Source organism: Schistocerca serialis, chromosome 5, assembly GCF_023864345.2.
Source record: "Schistocerca serialis cubense isolate TAMUIC-IGC-003099 chromosome 5, iqSchSeri2.2, whole genome shotgun sequence".
Taxonomy (NCBI): domain Eukaryota; kingdom Metazoa; phylum Arthropoda; class Insecta; order Orthoptera; family Acrididae; genus Schistocerca; species Schistocerca serialis.
Genome location: NC_064642.1, coordinates 607645941 through 607673003, shown reverse-complemented (window position 1 = coordinate 607673003; position 27063 = coordinate 607645941). Strand labels below are relative to the sequence as shown.

Genomic DNA, 27063 nt, shown 5'->3' with positions numbered 1-27063 from the left:
CATGTAAAAATCTCGATGTATCAAGGGAAAGTATCGATGTATGGACGGAAAAAATGTTTATATACCTGCTTATAAAAATCTCGGCTGCACATTGTAAATATACTGCCGGTTTTAGAGCTGTCAAAAGTGTTAATTTATCATTAGATGTTGTGTACATCAACAAGCTAGCCACCCGCCTAACCCCCTTAGAGCAGTAATTGAAAGGAAAGCGATGCACGTTCACGCTTGGCGATAACCACTTAGCTAACAATGGTAACTGCATGTAGGTGGCACAATAAAAGGTGTCCGATGGGTCCGTCGTTCGGTTTCGTCACATATGGGATTTGTCCGGAACACTTCGTGACGGCTTCCGTGTTTTTTCATTTCTGCCAACGCCAGCGACCTAGCAATTGTAGTGGCAAAAATGCTAGGTGAAGCTAAACGTTGCAGGTTCTGTTGGTAGCGCCGAGCGTCGATTATGGCTGCGTTTCCCCTCACACGTCTCCACCAACCTAAAGACCAATCTTGTTCAAATAGTTCAAATGGCTCTGAGTACTATGGAACTTAACTGCTGAGGTCATCAGTCCCCTAGAACTTAGAACTACTTAAACCTAACTAACCTAAGGACACCAGACACATCCATGCCCGAGGCAGGATTCGAACCTGCGACCGTAGCGCTCGCGCCGTTCCACACTGAAGCGTCTAGAACCGCTCGGCCACTCCAGCCGGCAACCAATCTTGGCATTTAAATTTTTGTTCACAATTTTCAGCAGCAGTTTTCGAAGAATGCCGATGTGAATGAACTAGTAGCGTTAAAAATTGTTCTTCAACGCAACTGGTGTGCTATTCCTTCACATCGGAAATCGTTATTCCATTAACACCACCGCCCCCTACTGGCATCTTTTGTGTCACATATATTTGCTTCACACAGTCAAAGAGAGAGGTTGGTCGTGATGAAAGCTGAAAAAGTACCGAGACTCCTACTGAAAATTGTGAAAAAAATTTGATATAAAATATTGCTATTTTGATAGCAATATGTCGGTGAATAAAATGTCGCCGATATATACTGATGTTTTTTGGAAAAATATCGATAGATAGATGTAGCGATGTTTCGCAGGCCTAGCCACGATACTCATAATTGGGCCGATGAGATGCCAACGCTATGGTAGTGAAGGGCTATAAACAATTGTCAGTCAATGTGTGGGTCGGAATAATCGATGATTAGGCGCTAGGCCCCTTTCTTATTTCTCTCCGCTTAAATGCACCAGTGGACACAGCGTTTAACACACACACTGCACAGGTTCTTGCAACACGCCGCACTTGTTATTCGTCAACGGATGTGCTTCCACCTTTACAGAATTCCACGTCACACTGGACTGAATACCTCGATCAGACAATCCATGAAAAGGTGTTAGGCAGAAGAGGTCCTGTTTCGTAGCCAGCACATACGTCTGATCTCATCCCACCTAATCTCTTCTTGTGGGGCCGTGTAAAATGTCTTATGTACGAGACGCCTGTCGAGATTGGAGAGGATCCCCTGACAAGAATTCTCGCTGCCTATGATATTGTTCGGCCGACTCTGGGGATATTAGAGCGGATGCTGGGGGGGGGGGAGGCGCTATTTTTCAACAAATTTAAGTGTAGCAGCTTGTGAAACTGATGTAGATATATGGAATTCATTATCACTGTACTGGGGACTTACGACGTGTGCTCTCTTATATCAAGTTACCTGCGCCTTTACTAATCCGTCAGCAGGGAAAATTATTTTCCGGTATTCGGAGATAATTCTGTACGTCATGATTTATTATTTTAAATAAAACAGTCTTCAGCAACATTTCACACTTTTGTTCTTCATGTTTTCATATTTATTTGTCAATTTAGTCACCCTGGCGCGAAAACATTGCTCCCAACGAGAGACCGCCGGCCAGTGTGGCCGGGCGGTTCTAGGCGCTTCAGTCTGGAACCGCGCGACCGCTACGGTCGCAGATTCGAATCCTGCCTCGGGCATGGATGTGTGTGATGTACTTAGGTTGGTTAGGTTTAAGTAGTTCTAAGTTCTAGGGGACTGATGACCTCAGATGTTAAGTCCCATAGTGCTCAGAGCCATTTGAACCAACAAGAGACCACTTTGCTGATATCATCACTGTAGAATGTCTGCCGTTGTTGTCGGAGACAGATGTGCACCTCTGCTTGCACATCTTCATCAGTATCAAAGGGAAGTCCTTGAAGCGTTCTATAAGTTTTGGAAACAAAAAATGGACTGAGTCAAATCGATGACAGTAAAGCTGAGGCGTCGGATTGCTGCAGCTGTCACAGCGCTCGTCTGTGGCCTGGTATTGCCATGCTGAAGGAAAGAGTGCTCCGTGTGTGGACGAACTCTTCGAATTTGTGCTTTCGATTACAGCACGCTGTCTGTCGTACACCAACATAGTTACGCTACACATCACCGAGCGATATGCATGACATGCAATACCTCTGCCGATATTGAAAACAGAATAAAAAATCGGAGGCATTACTTTTCAGCACGCCCCCGTTCATAATGTGAGTGACGGGCCACACCCTCTTCGAACACTTTCGCTGATAAAAATTTCACCTTACGTTTTCGAACTTGAACTTATAATTATTTTAGTATTTACATTTAGGCCATTATTGTACAAGTAAGGCGTTTAGGAACACCTATTATTTCAAATATTTTCTACAAAATGGGCTGTTTTATCATATCAAAAGCTTTCACATAATCAGTAAATTGTAGATGCGTTTCTAAGCAAAGTTTCCGAGGTTTTTCAATAATTTTACTTACTACGAATGTATTATCATTAGGCGAATGTCCCTTCCAGAAGTGTTATTGTCCTTCTGAAATTATTGCGTCTGTAATAGTTTGCAATCTTTCGTTAAGAATTTTATCACACATTTTATATCTCGCTTTTACTAAACGTCTGCCCCTATAATTCCTATGTTTCTCCTATTTCCATTTTTAAACATGGAAGTAAATTAAACTGAGTTCCATTCTATAGGTTGTTACAATACATATTTTAAAGATGGATAGAGAAAAATTCTCAAACCATTCCTCTTATTTCATTAATTCAGCATTACGATCCTCTAAGCCAGTAGCTTTTCTTTGTTTTTTTTTTTACCTTTAGGGCAGTTATTAATTCTTTTATGTCTATTTGTGCTACAGAGTTTTTATATAAGGATTTTCTCAATTATCTTCGTATCATACATTGCTATAAACTAGTATCCGTTAATTTTCTGTTATTACATTATTAATGTCTGCAATATCTTTCTCCAGTTTATTCTTATGTTTCACAAGTTTAAACTCTACATTCTGTGTACCTTGAATGACATGTTCAACATTAGCAAAGAATCTTCCCCAGGATTCACTATGGTATCCTTTTACTAAATTTTTTTATTTGTTTTCTGCTTACATGCACTCTAAGACAGAAAATGGACGCATCATGAACGAATTACACGAATGGGTAGATGTGATTCACAAATAAATGACTGCAGTTTCAGAAAACTGAATGATTAATTCAAGACAAAGAGCTACACACATTTAGCAAGTCAGTAACGCGTTGGTCCACTTCTCGCCCTTATGCAAGCAGCTGTTCGACTTGACACTGATTGATGGTGTTGTTTAATGTCCTCCTGAGAGATATTGAGCCAAATTCTGTCAAGCAGGCGCGTTAGCTCGACAAAATCCCGAGCAAGTTGGAGTACGCTGCCCGTAATGCTCCAAACGTTCTCAGCTGGGAAGAGACCCGACGATCTTGTCGGCCAAGGTAGGGTTTTGCAAGCGCGAAGACAGGCAGTAGAAACTCTCGCCGTGGGTGAGCGGGCGTTGTCTTGCTGAAATCTAAGTCCAGGATGTTTTGCCGTGAAGGGCAATAAAACGGGACATAGAATATCGTCAACGTACAGCTGTGCTGTAAGGGAATCGCGGATGACAACCAAAGGAGTCTTGATATGAAAAGAAATGGCACCCCAGACCATCACTCCTAGTTGTATGGCGGGCGACAGTTAGGATAGTATCCTACCGCTATCCGGGGCATCTCCAAACACGTGCTCAACCTGGAATCACATTGACTGGAGCTGAATCCTTGACGAGTCCAGCTTTGAACTGAGCCCTGACGACCAGCGAAGACGTGTCTGGAGATGCCCCAGACAGCGCTGGAATACCAGTCGTGGAACGTTTGGAGCATCATGGGCAGTGACCTCCAGCCAACTCTCCTTTTGACGATGTAACGCACCAGCTACACAGAATTTGGAACGACATCCCGCAGGAGGGCATCCAGCTATTCTATCGCTAAATCCCAAACCGAATAACTGCTTGCATAGGAGTCGGAGTTGGACCAATGCATTGTTGACTTGCTGAACTTGTGAAACTCTTTCGGCGCGCGGGGTAGCCGTACGGTCCACGGCCTCTTGTTACGGTTCGCGCGGCTCTCCCCGTCAGAATTTTAGAACATGGTTTTTGCTCGTGTATCATGTCATTTCTGGAAACCCAGAATCTACTCTGTAGGAATCAACATGGACTCCGGAAACTGCGATCGTGTGAGACCCAAATCGCTTTACTTGTTCATGAGACCCAGAAAATATTAGATACAGGCTCCCAGGTAGATGCCATTTTCCTTGACTTCCGGAAGGCGGTCGATACAGTTCCGCACTGTCGCCTGATAAAAAAAGTAAGAGCCTACGGAATATCAGACCAGCTGTGTGGCTGGATTGAAGAATTTTTAGCAAACAGAACACAGCATGTTGTTCTCAATGGAGAGACGTCTACAGACGTTAAAGTAATATCTGGCGTCCCACAGGGGAGTGTTATAGGACCATTGCTTTTCACAATATATATAAATGACCTAGTAGATAGTGTCGGAAGTTCCATGCGGCTTTTCGGGGATGATGCTGTAGTATACAGAGAAGTTGCAGCACTAGAAAATTGTAGCAAAATGCAGGAAGATCTGCAGCAGATAGGCACTTGGTGCAGGGAGTGGCAACTGACCTTTAACATAGACAAATGTAATGTATTGCGAATACATAGAAAGAAGGATCCTTTATTGTATGATTATATGACAGCGGAACAAACACTCGTAGCAGTTACTTCTGTAAAATATCTGGTAGTATGAGTACGGAACGATTTTAAATGGAATGATCATATAAAATTAATTGTTGGTAAGGCGGGTGCCGGGTTGAGATTAATTGGAAGAGTCCTTAGAAAATGTAGTGCATCAACAAAGGAGGTGGCTTACAAAACGCTCGTTCGGCCTATACTTGAGTATTGTTCATAAGTGTGGGATCCGTACCAGGTCCGGTTGACAGAGGAGATAGAGAAGATCTAAAGAAGAGCGGCGCGTTTCGTCACAGGGTTATTTGGTAAGCGTTATAGCGTTACGGAGATTTTTAGCAAACTCAAGTGGCAGACTCTGCAAGAGAGGCGCTCTGCATCGCGGTGTAGCTTGCTGTCCAGGTTTCGAGAGGGTGCGTTTCTGGATGAGGTATCGAATATATTGCTCCCCCCTACTTATACGTCCCGAGGAGATCACGAATGTAAAATTAGAGAGATTCGAGCGCGCACGGAGGCTTTCCGGCAGTCGTTCTTCCCGCGAACTATACACGACTGGAACAGGAAAGGGAGGTAATGACAGTGGCACGTAAAGTGCCCTCCGCCACACACCGTTGGGTGGCTTGCGGAGTATAAATGTAGATGTAGATGTAGAGGTTTCGAGTCCTCCCTCGGGCATGGATGTGTATGTTGTCCTTAGCATAAGTTAGTTCAAGTTAGATTAAGTAGTGCGTAAGCCTTGGGACCGATGACCTCAGCTGTTTGGTCCCATAGTCCTTACCACAAATTTCCAATTTGAAGCTCTTTCTCTTGGATAAATCGTCCAATTTTTAATTGTAAATATTTGATTGTCTGTACATGTGCATCACATCTACAGATTTCCGTCCGACACGTGGTGTCCGCGCGATTGTGTCTGGAAACTTGTTGCCTGGTAGGACGAATCTCGTTTCATATTGTATCGAGCGGATGGACATGTACGGGTATGGGAGACAACATCATGAATCCATGGCCCCTACAAATCAGCAGGGGACTGTTTAAGCTCTGTAATGTGTGGGGTGTGTGCAATTGGAATGATACGTGTAGACACGACTCTGACAGGTTACACGTACATAAGCATCCTGTCTGATCACCTGCATTCATTCCTGTCCATTGTGCATTCCGACGGAGTAGAGCAATTCCAGCAGGACACAGGACAATACGACACCCTACATGTCCAGTATTGCTACAGAGTGGCTTCAGGAACACTTCCGCTGACCAACAAACTCACCAGGTTTGAACATTATTGAGCGTATCTGGGATGCCTTGCAACGTGATGTTCAGAAGAGATCTCCAACCCATAGTACTCTTACGGATTTGTGAACAGCCCTGCAGGATTTATTGTGTCAGTTCCCTCCAGACATTAGTCGAGTCCATGCCACGTCGTGTTGCGGCACTTCTGCGTGCTCTGGAGGCCCCTACATGATATTAGGCCGGTGTGCCAGTTTCTTTGTCTCTTCAGTGTATTTTTACTGAACTGAATCTACATAAGTGACATTATTAACACAGAAATGTGGCTTCAGACAAGTATTTATCCACAACAGTATTCCGCACAGAGTTACGGATTCAAGGTTTTTTTCATTAAGCCATTTACATGCATAATAGATTTGATGGAAATGTATAGATAGTATGTCTTGTTTTTTCAGCAACTGAGGAACTGTGGTATACGGCCCATATATTTTTCCAGAGTAAAATTCAGTCTTCATCTGCAAAATTGGGCCTTTTTTATTATTTAACAGCCGCGCGGAGTAGCCGTACGGTTTGAGGTGTCATGCCACAGACTGCGCGGCCATTCCCGCAGAGGTTCGAGTCCTCCCTCGAGCATGGGTGTTTGTGTTGTTCTTAGCATAAGTTCGTTTAAGTTAGTTCAAGTAGTGTCTAAGTCTAGGGACCGATGACCTAAGCAGTTTGGTCTCCTAGGGATTCACACACATTTGAACATTTTTTAAAATTATTTAACCGATTTCTACAGATTTATCTGCAATCTTCGGAAATTCGACTGTGACCCACCGGACGTCAGTACTTTTGTCAGTGAAGCATAACACATGACATATCGCAAAATTTTCGTAGTGTGTCTAATGATAGTAATTAGAAGCAGCAGAAATGACAATAGCGAGAAACTTAACATCAAAATTGGTGAGTCACGAAGTAGACGAAATTAAGGAGTTCTGCTACCTACGACCGAACCAAGGAGGACATAAAAAGCAGACCTGGCAAAGACGGCATTCCTCCCCACTAGATGTGTACTGGTATCAAATACAGACAATAATTTGAGGAAGAAATTGCTGAGAATGTACCTTCGGGCCTCAGCATTGGACGGCAGTGAAATATGGATAGTGATAGAACTGGAAAAGAAGAAAATCGAAGCGTTTGAGATGTGGTGTTACAGAAGAAGTTGAAAATTACGTGGACTGATATTGTGAGAAATGAGAAGACTCTACGCAAAATCGGCGAACATTACAAGAAAAAGAGAAAAGGTGATTTTCATGGTACTACATGGAGCTGTAGAGGATAAAAACGATAGAAGAAGACAGAAACTGGAATCCATCCAACAAATAATTGAGTACTCATGATGCAAGTATTACTCTGAGGTAACGAGGGAGGTCCAGGAGAGGAATTCGTTGAGGGTCGCATCAAACCGCTCATAAGACTAATTTAAAAGAAAAGTTAGATAAAGTGAAATGAAAAGAACCATAATTCTAATCACAAATTGACAACTTAGGGTGAATTAATAACACTTATGTGCAAATCAGCTAAAGTTGTACATGCAGTTAATCATTACAGTCGTCCACACCAGTCTGATCCATTTGTTTTCCTGCCCCTTCTAGTAATTCTCAAGATACATTAACCAACTTAATGTGGCCGTGATGTTTCTGGTGAGATAGCATCAGCCGGCAGATAATTTTTTTTCATTTGAGAGAGAGAGAGAGAAAGGCACTCGAAAATTAGAGGTGGCTTGATCAAGGACTGAATGTACGGCCGGCCGGAGTAGCCGAGCGGTTCTAGGCGCTTCTGTCTGGAACCGCGCGACCGCTACGGTCGCAGGTTCGAATCCTGCCTCGGGCATGGATGTGTGTGATGTCCTTAGGTTAGTTAGGTTTAAGTAGTTAAAAGTTTTAGGGGACTGGTGACCTCAGCTGTTAAGTCCCATAGTGCTCAGAGCCATTTGAACTGAATGTACGAGAAGTACAGCAAGAACACAAAGTTGCAAGTTCCCACCACGAACAATCTTCTTAGAAAATCGGCTGCTTCACAGTGACACAATCAATCAGAAACAGTACGAGTTTTGCAGTAGCACTGTGTTACTCCGCGGCAGAGCACGCCTTTCCTCTTTGGCGTAACTCAAGTCACGTCAGACAGGTGGGTGTAGATCCCAACGACACAGGGACACTTATAACAGGCTGTTTAATTTATGCTCCGACCTTATGTTCGAAGTGAAAGAGCTGCAAATATGGACAAAAAGAAAATGGAGCAGGAACATGAAATGCACTTGCAAAGACGGAAATCTAGGAAGAGCTGTCTTAGAACATCAGGTGTACTTACAACCTCAGATAAAATAGCCAGATTACAACTGTGGAAAGATATGGACCTTCTTCAACCTGGCTGTAAAAGAGCATCAGAAACCTGGCAACTGTGTTATGACAAGAGACGCTAATGTCGAAGTTCTTATTCAGATTGAGATCGGGAGTGGCCAGATGGGGTTATGACTGGCGCCGGAACGAAGACGAAGAACGCAAGACCAGAGAAGGCGGTGAAACGACGTCGACCAATGGTGCGCTGATAAGGACTACACCACGACAGGAGCGACATCTGCAGGAAGTGAATATAAGCGACGCTCCTGCCAGCCTCGTTGGCAGGTCCCTACCAGCAGTTTTTTTATTCTTCATGAGTGCTCCGTTCTTTGCAGTGGTTTTTTAAGTGTCGTGATCTGTGTGATTTTTATCCTGTGGCCGACTGTTGTGTTTGCTTCCAGTGTTCTGATTTGTCAGCTGTGTTCTTTTAACTTTATGTCGACTTTTTAGCTGTCCCCCAGTGTATGTCCCCATCTTAGTGTATATTTTAAATCCCATCATCTCCATTTACTGTGCTTCTTTATATCCCCTTTTTACGTAATCACTCCTCTGTATTTTTGTAAAGCCAACTGGCTGAATAGCGGTGGACTGTGCCGCTGCCTGTCCTCCCCTGTCCATATTGGGCAGGGCAATGAAATTACAATAAACAGAAAAGAAGAGAAAAAAAAGAAAACAGGGGCCGGACTTTAGCGTAAACTATTCGTGGAGTATTAGCTCGGCCCAGCAGAGAGTGTTACGAGAACAGTTATCAGTGACGTGTGTCAACTTGCAGGAACATTGTGTATAGTAAGGACTCGGATTTATGTTGCATGTCGCCCATCGCTTGCGACACCTTTGTACATTCAAGTTTAGTATTGCCAACATGCTTTCCTGAAATAAAACTACTAATGTTATTTGCTTGAATTGTTGTATAGCTTCCGAGACCGCAGCATCGCTTGGGCACCCTGTACGAGAGTGGGCAAGACCCAATAAGAACAAAAAAGATAATGTCGAGTACCTCTGTGGAGATCAAACAGTCGAACACTTGCTTCAGTGTGGTGTCCAAACTCCAGCTTGGAAGATGTATAGGGCCTTATAGAATACCAAGTTTTTGTGAAATTTTATATAATGTAATGTTTACAAACTGTGTAAATGTGAATGTTTCTGACCTGACATCAATAGTGATGTCTCCATTGCTTGCTGAGTAATCCTTAAGTTTTGCTTGTGTTTCGCCAATAAAATTTCATAGCTCACAACTATACGCAAAAACCTGTAATACATACCGACTAAACTTTGCTTTTGAGACACCTCAGAAATTTAGTTCCGAAAAGCCTATTCCGTTTATACGCCACTGTTCTCTTCTTATTCGGTGGCTCTACAGTTCAACAGTTTTTGATCGATCCCGATCTCTTTAGCACCCCTGGTTTCCAACTAACGTCGTGTATCTATCTATACAGGGTGGTCCATTTATCATGACCGGGCCAAATATCTCAGGAAATAAGCGTCAAACGAAAAAACTACAAAGAACGAAACTTGGCTAGCTTGAAGGGGGAAACCAGATGGCGCTATGGTTGGCCCGCTAGATGGCGCTGCCATAGGTCAAACGGATATCACTGCGTTTTTTTTTTTTTAATAGGACCCTCCATTTTTTATTACATATTGGTATAGCACGTAAAGAAATATGAATAGTTGGACCACTTTTTTCGCTTTGTGATAGATGGACACTGTAATAATCACAAACGTATAAATACGTGCTATAACGTAACATTCCGCCAGTGCGTACGGTATTTGCTTCGTGATACATTATCTGTGTTAAAATGGACCGTTTACCAATGGGAGAAAGATCGATATCGTGTTGGTGTATGGCTATTGTGATCAAAATGCCCAACGCGCGTGTGCTATATATGCTTCTCGGTATCCTGGACGACATCATCCAAGTGTCCGGATGTGTTTTAGCTGCTGTCGCGGCTAATCCGCAGATCAGTAGCAGACAAATTGCTAATTGCAGTGTACTATGGGCTTCTTGTTTACGAGTTCAGTTCGCTGTTTCAGTTTGACCGTCGCAGAAGGAGTGCTTGTAAGGACATGTTCGCATCAATTAGGAGTTTCTTCGGCCTTTACCAGCGACAAGAGACGTATTTTGTGCCTCGTCGGAGCTGGGTGTGACATGGACGGAAACAACGAGCAAACATCTGTATTCGCTTTGCCCTAGAAACACATTGCTGTACGACCCAATTGGACGGTAAGCAACTATCAACAACATTCATGCTGCTGTCAAACAAGGTAGGCAGCAGCGTCCCAGCTAGATAGGCGTTTTTGACGCGGTAAATCTAACAGCAGCTTCAGTGAGATCGAAGCAGAATGGACATTCACCTTCTTCTCGAAGCTTGCTTACACCATTATTACTTGCCCTCAGCGTCTCACCGACACCATTCACAGATGGAAGAGGCTGGCTGTATACTTAGGCCTACTGAATTTGGTCATTACAGTCTCTGCGGGATACTTATTTAGGGTAGGGCAGCATTTTCTTACAAAACAGTGGATTTTCCAAGTGTTAATAGCAGTATATTACGTGCTGTGCGGTACCTAGCAAGACTATTCGTCGAAAACTGAAAAGCATATGTAGAACGCTCTCTTAACGACCGGACAGAGTATGTACTGCACAGTCGAAATAGTTGAGTTGGGTCCCGCTTTTGACGAAACAATGGTTCAAATGGCTCGAAGCACTATGAGACTTAACATCTAAGGTCATCAGTGCCCCAGACTTAGAACTACGTAAACCTAACTAACCTTAGGACATCACACACATCCATGCCCGAGGCAGGATTCGAACCTGCGACCGTAGCAGCAGCGCGTTTCCGGACTGAAGTGCCTAGAACCGCTCGGCCACAACGGCCGGCGCTTTTGACGAGATACTCGTAACCCAACGAAGGTATATGCCGAACCTCATGGATGTAAAAGATTCGATTTTTCTGTACAGGGACCTACTAACAATAATGTAAATCTATCAATAATAGTGACGAGAAATCCGAGAGCGTACAAGATTAAAGTGCATACGGGTGAGCGACACTAAGCTACAGAATTCTTTTTCCATTTAAGTCTAATATCCATTTGTTTAAGCTGCCGAAAAAACCTTTATTTGCAGCGCAGTTACGTGGTACTATTACAACACAAAGGAAATGCATTTCCTGTATAATAACATAAGAGGGACTGCTACAGACAAACAGGATAGCCAAGTTCTAGCACCAGCGTAAGAAAACCACAAAAAAACACGAAACGAACCATCTTTCTCTGTGATATTTAGCACAGAGTAGAAATACTTGTGTTCCTAATGCGCAGAACAGGATATTTGTCATGAACACACATAGCAAGGTCAGGTGATCTGAGTTCGATGTAAGGTTGCTCCTAAGTTTTCTTTTTTTCCACTTTGACGTAAATTATTTTAGTTTGCTTTCCCATCAGCGACCATTACTCACCATTGCTGTCACTAATAATCAGATATGTAAGAAAAGGAAAAATATGTGCAATATTGACGCTTCGGTCTTAGCACAAAATGTAAACAGCAGCGTTATGCGGATGTCACGTGACCATTCCTATTTGCTAGGCTAGATGAGCCCAGTGCTCTACGTTCGGTCCTTCTCTATGGCAGTTAGCAGTTTGTGTAGTCGAATAATTGGCAGGATTTCCAAGAACGTACTTGGAGGTGTGATCTGTTTGACTGATACTCCTCTTCTGTATGTGCATGTGTATCTGAGTCACTGTATGACGTGTACGGATATTATTTTGCACCTCAATGTATCATTTGTCAGACTTCCTGTTCATCATTAGCGCGAGATGCCCCTTATCTCGTCTATGGAAGAAATGTTCGAAATTTTTATAGAACATTTTGTTTTGTTACTTTCAAAGTACTAACAATAGACCCGGTTGCACAGCTGAGAAAAATTGTCCATTGTCCAAAGTGCAACGATTCTGTATAACCAAAATCTGTCAAAGAGGCTGTCGCTGGTTCGATTAAAATGTCCTTGTGTGTTCGATTTTCCAATGCTGCTCAGCTCGAATGTGTAGCGATTTTCAAGTGTATCGTATGTAGCCTCAAAGGGACACATTGGTGTCTCAGTAAAAGTTTTCTACTCATGCGTTGTTAACATTCAGTGGATTGGCCGGACTTAAAAATTAACATCGTGTCACCACTAGATTCCTGAAAACTTATGATGTAACATACCACTTGCAAGTAAAAGAGCGCAGAGAAATAGAACTAGTTAGTCCAGTATGCGCTTATACTGTACTTGCAAGGGCATGTTACGTCACAGCTATTGAGGAAACGCTTTGTGACATCTCGTTAAAGTCCGATCAACCGACAATGTGCGACTAGAAGAACGTTTTGTTTGTGACCCAAATACGTTCGCTTGACGTGTTACGCGACACACCTGTCAATATTTATTAATAACTACGGGTCTGCAGTCATTATCACTAGTCAATATAACTGTTCCTATTGGTCGCTATTTAGATTTTTATTTATATAAAATTGTACACCTTAAGGAGTTTTGGCCAGTGCTGACATCAGAGCCACATTTAACATATCGATTAGTGTATATAATCTCAGCTCACACGCACACGTATACCATAGATATTTTAAATGTGACTGTGATGACGACTGTGGCCGAAAAGTGTTGAAATGTATGAAATCTAATCGATAAAAATATAAATACCGATCAAGACGTACAGTTATATTCACTCCTGAAAATGGCTAAATGTCGAAATTCAGCAGTAGTGGAAAATACAAAATAAAAGGACATTTGGATCCAACTAACAAGTCACTGTGAGAGTTTGTTGTCATTCAAAAAATTTTTTTGCCTGTGGGCTCCAAAGGATCTAAAACATACTATTGTTTGTTGAAATTAGTCACCCGTTAGTTTCGTTTATTCCGAGAGAGATGGCGCAGTGGTTAGCACTTTGGATCCCGAATTCGTAAAGAGGACTATTCAAGCTCCGTCGGGCCGTACACATTTAGGTTTTCCGTGACTTCCCCAATTCGCTTCAAGCAAATGCCGGAATGGTTCCTTCGAAAGGGCACGGCGGATTTCCTTCCCCAGCCGTCCCTAATACGGGCTTGCGCTCCGTCGCTAATCAAGTCGTTATCGACGGGAAGTTAAACTCTGATTTTCCTTTCAGTTTCGTAAATAATTAAGGTTAATCCTATCTGCGGAAAGAACGCCTTATAGAAAGCGAGTCCCACAAAAAAAGTTTAGTAAAGGAGGATTTCTGAGCTGTGAAGAACCACAGGTAAGTGGTATCTAATGAGGATATCGAACAATCATATTAACAGGGTCTGGATACATCAGGTGTCCATGCGAACGCTCGGAAGCAGGCAGTATTGTTACCGACAACAGGCAGGACGCGATAAAATTGGGGAGGGCGCTAGGACACGGAGGGGTGTTGACTCGGAGGGCGCACGCGCGACCAGCTGCCGGTGGAGGGGAGTGGCAACAGGTGCGGCGCGCGCTGATTGGCCGGCGTGCTCTCGGCAGCCGTGCCCTGCGGTCGCGCGCAGTTCTAGGTGGCGACCGCGTAAACAAAGTCGCTCCCTTCGGCACGTGTCAACCCCACGGCACTCGTTTCCTGCGCGTTGTGCCGGGCCAAACACCGCGCGCTGCCGGCGGATCTGCCTCGCATTGCGACCGTGTTCAAAACGAAAGTGAAACTTTCGGAGACGTACAGTGCCATGAATTCCCTTCGTCAAAAACGGAATAGTTGACGACCCGGCACCACAAGCTCAAATATCGCGATAACAATTGTGGAGACTTGCCGTACAGTGTTACCGTTTCTATTAACTGGTGCGCTTGACCCGAATAATTCGCAAACAGCAGCGTATTGCCTACGGGGGTTGCAAATTATATTCCTGCGATTTCGGTACACGTTAACAGAAGGACGCTCTTTGTTATGCTTCCAGTTTCGGAAGCGAAGATCTTCTCAGCAGATGACTCTGACGTACTGTGAAATGCTGATGTCGTGGAACTAATCCCGAACTGAGGATACGTCGTTTCACGGTGCGTGCTGGAGGTGCAGACTGATCGACACATGTGGACCGGCCGGCATTCGGTGGAGAGTGGAATGCGAGTGGAGCTGTCAGCACGTGTCGCACAGATCGCTAACGCTGCTCGCCTCGTGGAGGACCAAAACTGCTGATAGCAGCATGCGCAAACGAAACGATACCCAGCTGTTACGTACGTCGCATGATTGTCTAAATCGCTGTGATCAGTGACACTACTGCCTTCGTCGTTCATCGAGAAGAACAGCGAGTTCCTTACTCCAGCGGTCGTACTCTCAGCCTCGACGATCACCGAAACACAGCATCCACAATTCGAGCCGTGATGTGTAAATAGATGACCAGAAAATGGTAAATTAAGGACAAAGTGACAGTGTATCTCCCTGATCCCAGTAGTAAAATTTCAAGAATTCACCTTCTGAACGAGTGGACCCTTATATTACTTCCCAACATTTCCATGGCATGCATCTGTGAAAACATTTGATATCTGGTGTAGTCCCTACTTGACCCAGTGCTTCTTCTTCGTTGTGGACTATTAATTCGATCGATTTGTGGTGTGTCTGGACTACTTCGTTAGCGTTATATTGAACCCGGATACTGGTGATGCAAAACGGCTTTCTCTGTTTTTGGAGCAGTGGATTCATGAGACCGTTTCAGACTGACGACTGGAGATATCGTCAAAGGTAGACGGGGGCTTATTGTTCTCTCGGTGAAGAGTTTTTCCGGAGGTGGTGTTGGGTGAAAGACAGAGGCAACTGGTGACGTGTTGTGAAGTGCGACCGGAACTGCGCTGGAAGGTGCGTGCGGGCCGGCAGTGATGGGTACGGACAGGGGGCGGACAGGTGCGACGAGACCCGGGGGCGGCGTGGGCGCAGTCCCGGGGGCGGCGGTGGTGGCGGAGGCGGCGGGCGGGCCCGGAGGCGGCCTAGGCCCCTGGCGCTGAGCGGCGCCGGCCCCAACAACACCACAGCCACCGCCCCATGGCCGGCGCGTACGCCGGAGGCGGCGGCGCGGGCGACATGCCGGCGTTCCCGCGCCTGCTGCAGCCGCACCACCATCACCAGCATCATCACCACCAGCATCAACAGCATCAGCACCAGCAGCAGCAACAGCATCACCAACTGTACGGCCGCGCACACAAGCCCCACCACCAGCACCAGATGTCCCCGCAGCCCGTCTACTACGACCTGTCCGTCGTATCCGAGTGAGTACCTCCGGCGCGTCCCTGACTTGTTTGTCTCCACGCAGGCTGCGCAACGTTCCTGTAAATTTAGACATGCAGGTGACGTTGCAATAGAGGACAGTGAAGCTGACTCTTTACTGGTCTCCAATGTAGTATTGCCAAACATCTACAACAGCCCAATACGAGACTCCAATGATAACTTCAAACTTCTTGCCGATCAGTTGTTATTTCATAAACCCTTTATTTACTGTACTTGTAAAACATACAATTGAATTTTCTCTTTATGAGAGTATTGACGGGTGATTTGTTTTAATTGTTAAAACCCATTCAAAAGCCAAGGTCGTACAAAACATGCCGGGTGATCAAAAGGTCAGTATAAATTTGAAAACTGAATAAATCACGGAATAATGTAGACACACATACTTGGAATGAGACGGTGTTTTATTAGAACCAAAAAAATACATACGTTCAAAAAATGTCCGACAGATGGCGCTTCATCTGATCAGAATAGCAATAATTAGCATAACAAAGTAAGACAAAGCAAGGATGATGCTCTTTACAGGAAATGATCAATATGTCCACCATCATTCCTCAACAATAGCTGTAGTCGAGGAATAACGTTATGAACAGCACTGTAAAGCATGTCCGGAGTTATGGTGAGGCATTGGCGTCCGTTGTTGTCTTTCAGCATCCTTGGAGATGTCGGTCGATCACGATACACTTTCCACTTCAGGTAACCCCAAAGCCAATAATCGCACGGACTGAGGTCTGGGGACCTGGGAGGCCAAGCATGACGAAAGTGGCGGCTGAGCACACGATCACCACCAAACGACGCGCGCAAGAGATTTTTCACGTGTCTAGCAACACTTTGTGTTTTTGTTTTGTTTTTTTCTAGTAAAACCCCATTTCATTCCCAAGCATGTGTGTCAACTTTTACCTCTCTATCTACATTATTCCATGGTTTATTAAGTTTTCAAATTTATACTGAGTTTTTGATCACCCGCTATATATTTTTTAATTTAAGACAACGTTTCAACAGTCTTTGCTGTCATACTCAGGTCTTGAACATCTTTTTGCAGCAAAACATGTTCATTGTACGCTGAACCACATGCACAAGATGTCAAGTGGATAAAACTCAGCACATTATAAACGTTTGTCATCATGTATATAGACGTGGCCTTTTGCACAAGGTTCTTTGTATTTTTAAAAATAATTTAGCGATGACAAACATTTATAATGTGTTGAGTTTTACCCACTTCACATCTTGTGCACGAGGTCCAGCGTAAAACGACCATATTTTACTACTAAAAGATGTTTGAAATCTGAAGATGACAGCAAAGACTGTTGAAACCGGCTTCGCCTTTGAATGGTTTTTAAAACATATACAATCAGGGCTCAAAGTTTTTACTTTAATACTTCAACAGTTAGTAATTAATAGCAAATTATTTTAGTTAGAAAATGATGCAAATTTATTACTAATAAAATGCATAAAATGTCCAGAGACTCCCGACAGGATTATACAGACGAAGTACGTTAAGGAACTGAGTAGTCCCAAAATAATCATCCAGCTGCGATTATTACTTCTGATGGCATAAAAACAGTTTTTTCATGAACACATAAAAATACTACTCTCTGAACTCTATGAAGGGCGTCTAGATTCCACCTTTGTAGATGAGCAAAGTTCACATCTACCTCGTGAATTGACAGATGGTGGCCGATAAGATGGTGTATTCTGAAAACGCACCTCTTTTGGAACCGTAAAGGCGGTCTTTCCTTTCTGTGGAGTTGAAAGAGGAGAATTTTGATTATTTTTGGGCCATCATCCCCGTTTTTTGGACAGTTGCTTCCCAAATGAGAGTAGACAAAATGTATTTCTTCTACATTTGAAATCAGTCAATAGAACTGTCCCTTTTAGGACACAGTATGAAATATAGGAATACATAAGCGTCATTTCCACCATTGCATAAAAAGTCTGTACCAATACTTTTTTTCGCTTTCTTTATATTCCATAAGAAGACCTCACCATGTCAGTCTTTATCTACACCTCCCGTGTGTTCTTTATAATCTTGTACAAATGTCAGTGCCCCTCTCCAATCTTCGTTCAATCTTCTTGGGTTCCGGGTATATTGCATACTTCATTTCCGTGATAATTTGAAAGAAAGTGAACTGGATGATTGTCAAACGATATTCTGCGAAGTACTACCACATACCTGAAGAGATACAGTTTGAACATTTTCTTCATTGTCTGCCCCTTCCTCATTACCACTTAGTTCAGGTTCTGTGAAGGTCCTGTGAAGATTTTGTGAAGTAATAGCACACACCTGAAGAGATTTTACATTACTATTCCGCGGAGTACCGTGCATCATTTCATCTTCACTATCATCACTACATTCAGATGGTGTATCAACATCATCTGGCCAATTTGCTAGATGAGTACGAATTTCTTCGTCTGTAATATGTAGTCATAGCCTGAAAGGAAAAAATCTCACGGAGTTCATGAGTGTTTTACAAGTCACGCATTATTTCTACTGTTTTTTGTGAAATGAAATGCCATATTGTCGTCAGCAAGGATGTATTTTATTTACAAAAAGTCCTGAAATACTGAAAAAGTTATAAACATTAAAGGAAAGAAACCAAAAGTCAATGTAACCTCAGCATGTGAAATCACTGTCCTGGACCTGACGGCACTGCTAAGTCCCAATCATATTTTACGTTATAGTTTTAGTACTACAAGAGTGCTTTATTGATATTTTATCCAGATTAACGTTAGTATGTACGGTATAAAGGTAACTACATGGAAACTATCATTCACGTTAGTTTACATATAAATCTTACTTTTATTTACGTAACATTGCAGCGTTCCCAGAATGAGATTTTCACTCTGCAAGGTTCGCAGGAGAGCTTCTGTAAAGTTTGGAAGGTAGGAGACGAGATACTGGCAGAAGTACAGCTGTGAGACCGGGCGTGAGTCGTGCTTCTGTAGCTCAGTTGGTAGAGCACTTGCCCGCGAAAGGCAAAGGTCCCGAGTTCGAGTCTCGGTCGGGCACACAGTTTTAATCTGCCAGGAAGTTTCATTGCAGCGTTGTTTCACACACCGAGCAGCCGTTTGCAGTACAGCTGTTCACCTTGCAGGCGAGCCAATACGTTCTTCTTTGTCACCCTGTTTTACTAAGTGTCTTTCCTTGAAGAGTATTCTGCAGCAGTTTACGACTGTTTCCTTCTCTCACTACGTGTCCGAGATATTTTAGTTTACTACATTTTACTGTGTATAGAACTTCTTTATCTTTCCTCATTTTGCGAAGAATTTCGTTATTAGTAATGTTATCTGTCTCTGGCACTTTTAGCATTCTCCTGTACAGCCACACCTCAAATACCTCAAGTCGTTTGACCGCCACCTCCAGTTCCGTAGAAGAGGATGGCAAACGTGTAGTAACGCACGAATCTTTTGTTTCGATTTGGAGGTGATGGCTCCTAAACACAAGACAAAGCTCTGGCTTTCTCAATACGAACTTTAATTTATTGCTAGTTATCCGACTAGTTGTTGATATTAGTTCCCAGAAATGTGTACTTGTTCAATAAGTTTACCATTAATGTTTTGATGAAAAAGAAGGAAGAAAGGAAGGTTAGCGTTTAACGTACCATCGACAACGAGGTCTTTAGAGACGGAGCAGGAACTTGAATTGTTTTAAGGATGGGGAAGGAAATCGGCAATTGCTTGGAGCGTTTTAGGGAAATCAAGGAAAACCTAATTCTGAATGTCCGGACTCGGAGTTGAACCGTCGTCCTTCCGAATGCGAGTCCAACGTGCTAACCGCTGCGTACGTCACACGGCAATGTTTAGATGACAGATGAGTGTGTCTCTGTCGCTGATGACCGTTAATTTTGTTTTAATTCTGTTGATTTCTAGGTCATAACGCTCACTATTTTTATTGATTCGGGATTCAAGTTGTTACAGACTATTCAAGTTATCAGCAAATATTGCAATATAATAAGCATAGCGGATACTGTTCAACTTCTCTCCATTCATGAGGGTTTCTTCTTCGACGTTTACAAGGATTTCTTTGAAAATATATGTGACAAATGCAGCCCTGTAAATACTACAGAGCTCCTTATCTGTAATTCATTCCCTCGTCGTCTTAGATCCTCTGTACCAGCCCAAACGCCATACATACTCGTACCCTCTCAATCGCTTCCGCTGCAGTTGTGCCTAGCTTCATTCTCTTACGTAGATGTAAACCTACATCGACACCTCCAGAATCCCTTCTCCACTGACAATAAGTTCCTCGTAGTTCTTTCAGTTATTTACCATTTTTCTGCTTCATACGTTGCTAAATTTTGTATAACTGTTTTAAATGTTCTAATCGTCGTTTCTGACCTAATATGTGTGCTCCATAAAATTTCACTTAATTTTTAGATTGCTTGTCTACCTTGGCCAATGAGATTCTTAATTTCGCTTTTACTGGATCTATTTTTGTTAATAATGGCTCCCAAATATTTATAGGAGCCCACAGTCCTAATTACCCCAAAACGGCAGGTTTTGACTCACACTTCCATTAACTAAATACATCCGTTATCCCTAAATTAATGGTTTAGTTTTCGATAGTCTCAATACAACTTTCTATCCCTGTAGTGCACGTCATCTTCATACTCTGCAAAAATGACCATCACCACCAAATGCAAAGTACAGAGCTTGTCATCATTTATAGACACACCAATACTATGCATGGAGGTTTCCATAAGCTTAAGGCAGAATTATGGTTTATTTCAGTAATTTTCAAATAAATTCTATCATGACGCTAATATGTGATAAAATGGTATTTATTTATTTCTTTCACTTCAGTCAACAGTTTCTTGTCATTCTTAAAGATTAAATATAAAATTATGACAATTGTGACTATGAAGTTACAACTTCCGTGCTTCGAGTGGAACGAATTGTTACTGACTCATGCTAGCCATGCATATTTCGTTTCTCATCTTTCTAGGTAAACACATAGCCGTTTTATTTGCTTAGGAGGTGCATTAGACATTATTACTTAGATTTTAATCGTATGTACGACAAACAACTAATGTCGAATGTCGACTGTTCATGACTGACGTCTACTGTCTTCACGTAATTCCCATTGGTTCGGAGCTACAGTTTGTAAAAGCTCATTTAAATGAAGCGTGGTTCATTGTTCCTGCAACTTTTCAAACTTCTAAGCTTACTTTAGATAGTTTCATTAGTCATTTGCACGATGTATCATAATGATGTGAAACGAGTGACTCTACATTCACATCGCAATTTAATTCGTTTTAGCCCTCTAGGGCTCACTCTTGTAGACATAAACAACTATCCTGACCACTCTTCTAGTCAGTTTTTGCGAACCCCACCTCTTTTCTTATCAGTCCACTTATTTTCCAGCGGCCCACTATATCTCAAACGTTTCGGTGATCGGTTTTCCAGTTTTCCCACAGTTTGTGTTTCACTTCCGTACAATGCCGTACGCCATATGTATACTCTCAGAATTTATTTTTTTCTCATATTAAGGCCTAGAAGGCCTGCTTAGCCGGGAAGTGCTGGCTGACCATAAAATAGATTCCAGCTAATTCAATAAATCTTTCAGTGTAACGTTCGGACGCAGGGAACAGTAGCAGAACGAAGGACGACACCGTTCAGCAGACAGTCTGGTTCACTGACGGTCCGAAAACAAACGATAGCGCTGAGATACAGTCTAGGAGGCTACAGAGCGACGTCTTTCTAGGGAAGTTGGCCACGGTATTGCAGGCGGAAATATCTGCTATCCGGGTGTGCACGGAGGAGAATTTGCAAAGCTGGTACAAAGATTGAAGCAGCAACATTTATTCAGACAGTCAAGCAACTCAGAAATCTCAGTCAGCCCCGCAACGAGATCAGAGATCGTTGCAGAAGACAGCGCAACGACTCCATTTATTAGAGCGGAACTCGTCCTCACCATCACTGAGGCGATGGTAAAATCAAACCTACGTAGAATATTGGACAACGATGAAAAAAGAGGGGAAAGCTAATGATGACAAAGCTATCTCTCAAGAGAAGTTCCACAATCCTGAACTTCAACAGGAAATAGATTAAATTTCTGTTAGAACTCATCATTGGCCATGGGAATTTTAAATAAACACGTACACACGATGGGTGTGTAGGTGTAGACTATGTTGTGAGAGGGATGAGAGGTCACCAGCCCTAATCGCCCAATGCGAAGAATTGGAGGTCAAAAGACACAGGAAATGCCCATCATCTTGCGTAATAAGGAACTAATAAAGGGTCGTCCTATTACTCTTTAAGGGTACTGGCTGGCGGTAAGATTCACAGGGAGCGAAACCCCACTCTGAACTCAGTTTCGGTGCTGTCAATAGTGGGCCAAGAACACCGTTATTTTTATCTCCATGCTCAAATCAAATCAAATCTATCAATCAAGGCCTAGTAGACTTTTTATGGGGAACCATCACAATTGGGAACCACCACATGGGGAACCACGTGGAACTTTAACTGAACGTTTTCACATAAAAAGAAAACAATTCTTTATGGGGAAGAATTGCTCTCTTTTTCTGTGCTAGATTTGTATTACTTTGTTTCCAAGACAACATAATTCCTTTAATTAAAGTTCCCTGTGGTTCCCCATTCTGCTGTTTAGGTTTGTTGATAATCATTTTCTGTGCTCAGCTAACTGTCCACTGCATTCAACAAGCCCTGCAGTTCTTCTTTTCTTCTCCACTTTTATAGATAATAACAATGTAATCAGCGAAACTTTATTATTGTTTTTCTTTCACATTGAATTTTAGTTAAATGTAGGAATCTTTGATTTCTTTTTATTTCGTCTTTGATATCAGAATTATTATTTGGGGATCGAATTCCGTTTTAAAAAAAGCTAGTTTCTGACGCATCTCAATGTTTATGATGTCATATCTCCTGAAATATGTATCGTACAAAGATTTAACGTTGCAGGTACGTTGAGTTGTATATGCAGATAATGTCTACAAAATGTATTGCAAATAGAGTTTGAGGTAAAGAAGTAATAAGTTAAAACGTCATCGCTGATGCTGAAATTTTACTGCATGCATAGAGAAGGAGTAGTAAGCGATAAACTTTTTTCTTTCATTATTCTGTGGAGGCTGTCAGTGATAAAAGTTTGGAATAGGTTTGAAACTGTGTGTTCGTTGGAAGCAGCTAAGTGCTCTGTCTCAAATAATGGGTGAATACAGTTTGGGTAATTTGCGCGGCGTGAGGCACCCTGCCTCAAGACACATACTCAGTTTCTAACTTTAATGCATGATTTATTGTGTTAAATCTTTAACTTAAGATTACCTCTTAGTAAGTCGTTTGAGAAAACGTTTTTAAATTTAAAATTCCATCAGTAGTCAACTGAAATACTGAAAATCGCATTAATATTTCCCCTCGTCCGCCGTTAGATAGGTAACTTGCAACTGAAACCGCTTTAGCCGTCTAGTAATACAGATACAGGGATTCCTTCATTGCTTGGATATGCATGATTTCCTTGATTTCTTCTTAGATATACAGACTGCACAATGGAGGAGAAAGACTGCAGCCCTGCCTTTTTCGCTTTGTAATTGAAGCATTTCTCTGTCGGCCTTTCATTTTTATTGTTCCCTTGTAATAAGTTCAACCTGTTTGCGCCAGAGAGAGAGCTTCGAACCTAAGTTCCTGCCTTTCGTGGCCAGTGAGCTACCAATTCCACTGTATGAGCTTACTTATTATTTGTTTATTTTATCTGCTGCCATTTACAAATTACTTGCCACCTAGTGACTAAGACAGGTCGTGTTTTCACCTTATTAAATTGTACACATACACAATATTTTAACAAAGCTGCAACTTCAGATACTTGCAAATTTAAAGCGAATCAGAAAACTGAAATGTTTACAATTAACAATTTATTTGTTAAGAATTTAGGAAGATAAGAAGATAGATAGAACGCCATCGTTAGAGTAAATCAGAAAGACATACCCGATCTACTACTACTCGCCATCCGAGGGCGACAACTTGATCAGTACTTTCAGCGTGTCACCCTCAAATGGCGTGGTTCTATATCTACTTTAAGCTACTTTAGAGATAGCGTGTGCTGTTGGCTATTTCTATATTTGTATTACAATGAGAAATCTCATTGTAATATAGCATATCGCTATCCCATGACTTTTGTAATCTTACAAAAGTCATGGGATAGCGATATGCATATATACAGATGGCGGTAGTATGACGTACACAAAGTATCAAATCGCAGTGCATCGACGAAGCTGTCTTTTGTATTCAGATGATTCGTGTGAAAAGGTTTCCAAAGTGATTGTAGTCGCACGACGGGAATTAACAGACTCTGAACGCGAAATGATAGTTTGAGCGAGACGCATGGGACTTTTCATTTCGGAAATCGTCAGGGAATTCAACATTCCGAGATACACAGTGTCAAGAGTGTGCCGAGAACACGAAATATCTGGCAATATCTTTCACCACCGTCAGTGGCGAAAGGGCTTCACTTAACGACCGAGAGCAGCGGTGTTTGCGTAGAGTTGTCGGGTCTAACATACAAGCAACACGCGTGAAATAACAACAGAAATCAGCGCGGGGCGTACGACGAACGTATCCCCTAAGACAGTACGGCAAAATCTGGCGTTACAGGGCTACGGCAGCACACGAACGACGCGAGTGCCTTGCTACCAGCACGAAGTCACCTGCAGAGCTCCTCCTGAGCTCGTGACCGTAGTATCTGGACCCTAGACGACTGAAAATCCGTAGCATGATCAAATGAGTCCTGATTTCAGTTGGTAAGAGCTGATGGTAGGTTTCGAGTGTGGCCATGTTTTCAACAAGGCACTGTGAAGGCCTGTGGCGGATCCATAATGGTGTGGGCTGTGGTTACGTGGAATGAACTCGGTCCTCTGATTCAAACGAACCCATCATTGACTGGTAATGGTTATGTTCGGCTACTTGGCGGCCATTTGCATTAAACAACGGTGGAATTTTTATGGATGACAATGCGCCATATCACCAGGGCCACAATTGTTCGCGGTTAGTTTGAAAAACATTCTGGACAATTCGAGCCAATGATTTAGCCACCCAAATCGCCCGACATAATCGAGATGTCAGTTCGTGCACGACACCCTGCGCCGGCCCGGCAACACTTTCGGAGTTATGAGCGGCTGTACCTGGTGGCAGCAGCATGGCTCAATATTTCTGCAGGGGACCTGTTAAGTCCGTGCCACGTCGAGGTGCCCCACTACCCTGGCAAAAGGAGGTCCGACACGACATTAAGTATCAGTTAATATTACTATCTAATGAACTATTTTTGTGACAGTATGGGAACGATTTAGTCGTTATTCTATGTTTGTCACTCTTCACCTGTGCCGCTGTCATTCAGTCTTCACCTGTGCCTCTGTCATTACTACCACTACCACCACTACTACTGTTGTCTGCTTCCTTCTGCCTGTACTCTCGTCGCAGAAAGCACCGTACTTTTTATGCAGCGCTGTAGATATTCTGTCTGCACAATCGTTGACATCGGTCCACAAGATCTGGACTGTTAGGTGGTTGTGTGAGTTTGCTAGTCGTATTTGCTGCGACCAACAACCACGTACACTACAGGCCATTCAAATTGCTACACCAAGATGAAATGCAGATGATAAACGGGTATTCATTGGACAAATATATTATACTAGAACTGACATGTGATTACATTTTCACACAATTTGAGTGCATAGATCCTGAGAAATCAGTACCCAGAACAACCACCTCTGGTCGTAATAACGGCTTTGATACGCCTGGGCATTGAGTCAAACAGAGCTTGGATGGCGTGTACATGTACAGCAGCTTCAACTCGATACCTCAGTTCATCAAGAATAGTGACTGGCTTATTGTGACGAGCCAGTTGCTCGGCCACCATTGACAAGACGTTTTCAAGTGGTGAGAGATCTGGAGAATGTGCGGGCCAGAGCAGCAGTCGAACAATTTCTGTATCCAGAAAGGCATAACATGCGGTCGTGCTTTATCCTGCTGAAATGTAGGGTTTCGCAAGGATCGAATGAAGGATAGAGCCACAGGTCGTGACACATCTGCAATATAACGTACACTGTTCAAAGTGCCGTCAATGCGAACAAGAGGTGACCGAGACCTGTGACCGATGGCACTCCACACCATCACGCCGGGTGATAGGCCAGTATGGTGATGACGAATACACGCTTCCAATATGCGTTTACCGCGATGTCACCAGACACGGATGCGACCATCATGATGCTGTAAACAGAACCTGGATTTATCCGAAAAAGTGACGTTTTGCCTTTCGCGCACCCAGGTTCGTCGTTGAGTACACCGTCGCAGGCGATCCTGTCTGTGATGCAGCTTCAAGGGTAATTGCAGCCATGGTCTCCGAGCTGATAGTCCATCCTGCTCCAAACGTCGTCGAACTGTTCGTGCAGATGGTTGTTGTCTTGCAAACGTCCCCATCTGTTGACTCAGGGATCGAGACGTGGCTGCACGATCCGTTACAGCCATGCGGATAAGATGCCTGTCATCTCATCTGCTAGTGATACGGCGTCCCCTATTACCCTCCTGAACCCACCGATTCGATACTCTGCTAACAGTCATTGGATCTCGACCAACGCGAGCAGCAATGTCGCGATACGATAAACCGCAATCGCGATAGGCTACAATCCGACCTTTATCAAAGTCGGAAACGTGATGGTACGCATTTCTTCTCCTTACACGAGGCATCACAACAACGTTTCACCAGGCAACGCCGGTCAACTGCTGTTTGTGTATGAGAAGTCGGTTGGAAACTTTCCTCATGTCAGCACATTGTAGGTGTCGCCACCGGCGCCAACCTTGTGTGAATGCTCTGAAAATCTACTCATTTGCATATCACAGCATCTTCTTCCTGTCGGTTAAATTTCTCGTCTGTAGCACGTCATCTTCGTGTTGTAGCAATTTTAATGGCCAGTAGTGTATTAGAAGTATAGGTTATGGAGGCTCTCTCTGTCGACAGGCAAAATCAGCCTCGTGACCGATATTAGCTTGCGTAGCCGGTAAAGAAATGCATCATGCCCATGCTGGGATTGATATGTTTCATACTCAGTCGCTTCCTGATGTTAGAGAAGAAAGCATGTGTCCTACGGGCCTTTTTGCCGTTGGCCCACTCCTTTCACCATGAATTCACGCTCCAAGTTTTGAGCTCTCACGAAGTCTGTACACTGA

At 43.2% G+C, this 27063-nt stretch overlaps 1 protein-coding gene across 2 annotated transcripts in view; it reads left to right on the top strand.

Moving 5' to 3' along the window:
• Positions 1–27063, top strand: part of LOC126480777 (protein cycle) — a 1000752-nt gene that overhangs the window by 712581 nt on the left and 261108 nt on the right. Inside the window, exon 1 of one of the 2 annotated variants that reach the window (XM_050104078.1) lies at positions 15615–15875. The exons of the other annotated variant lie outside the window; for it this stretch is intronic. Coding sequence (XP_049960035.1) covers positions 15652–15875 — 224 coding nt within the window. The 5' untranslated portion in view covers positions 15615–15651. Of the gene's footprint in view, positions 1–15614; positions 15876–27063 lie in introns of those variants that run through there. 2 annotated transcript variants of the gene reach the window in all.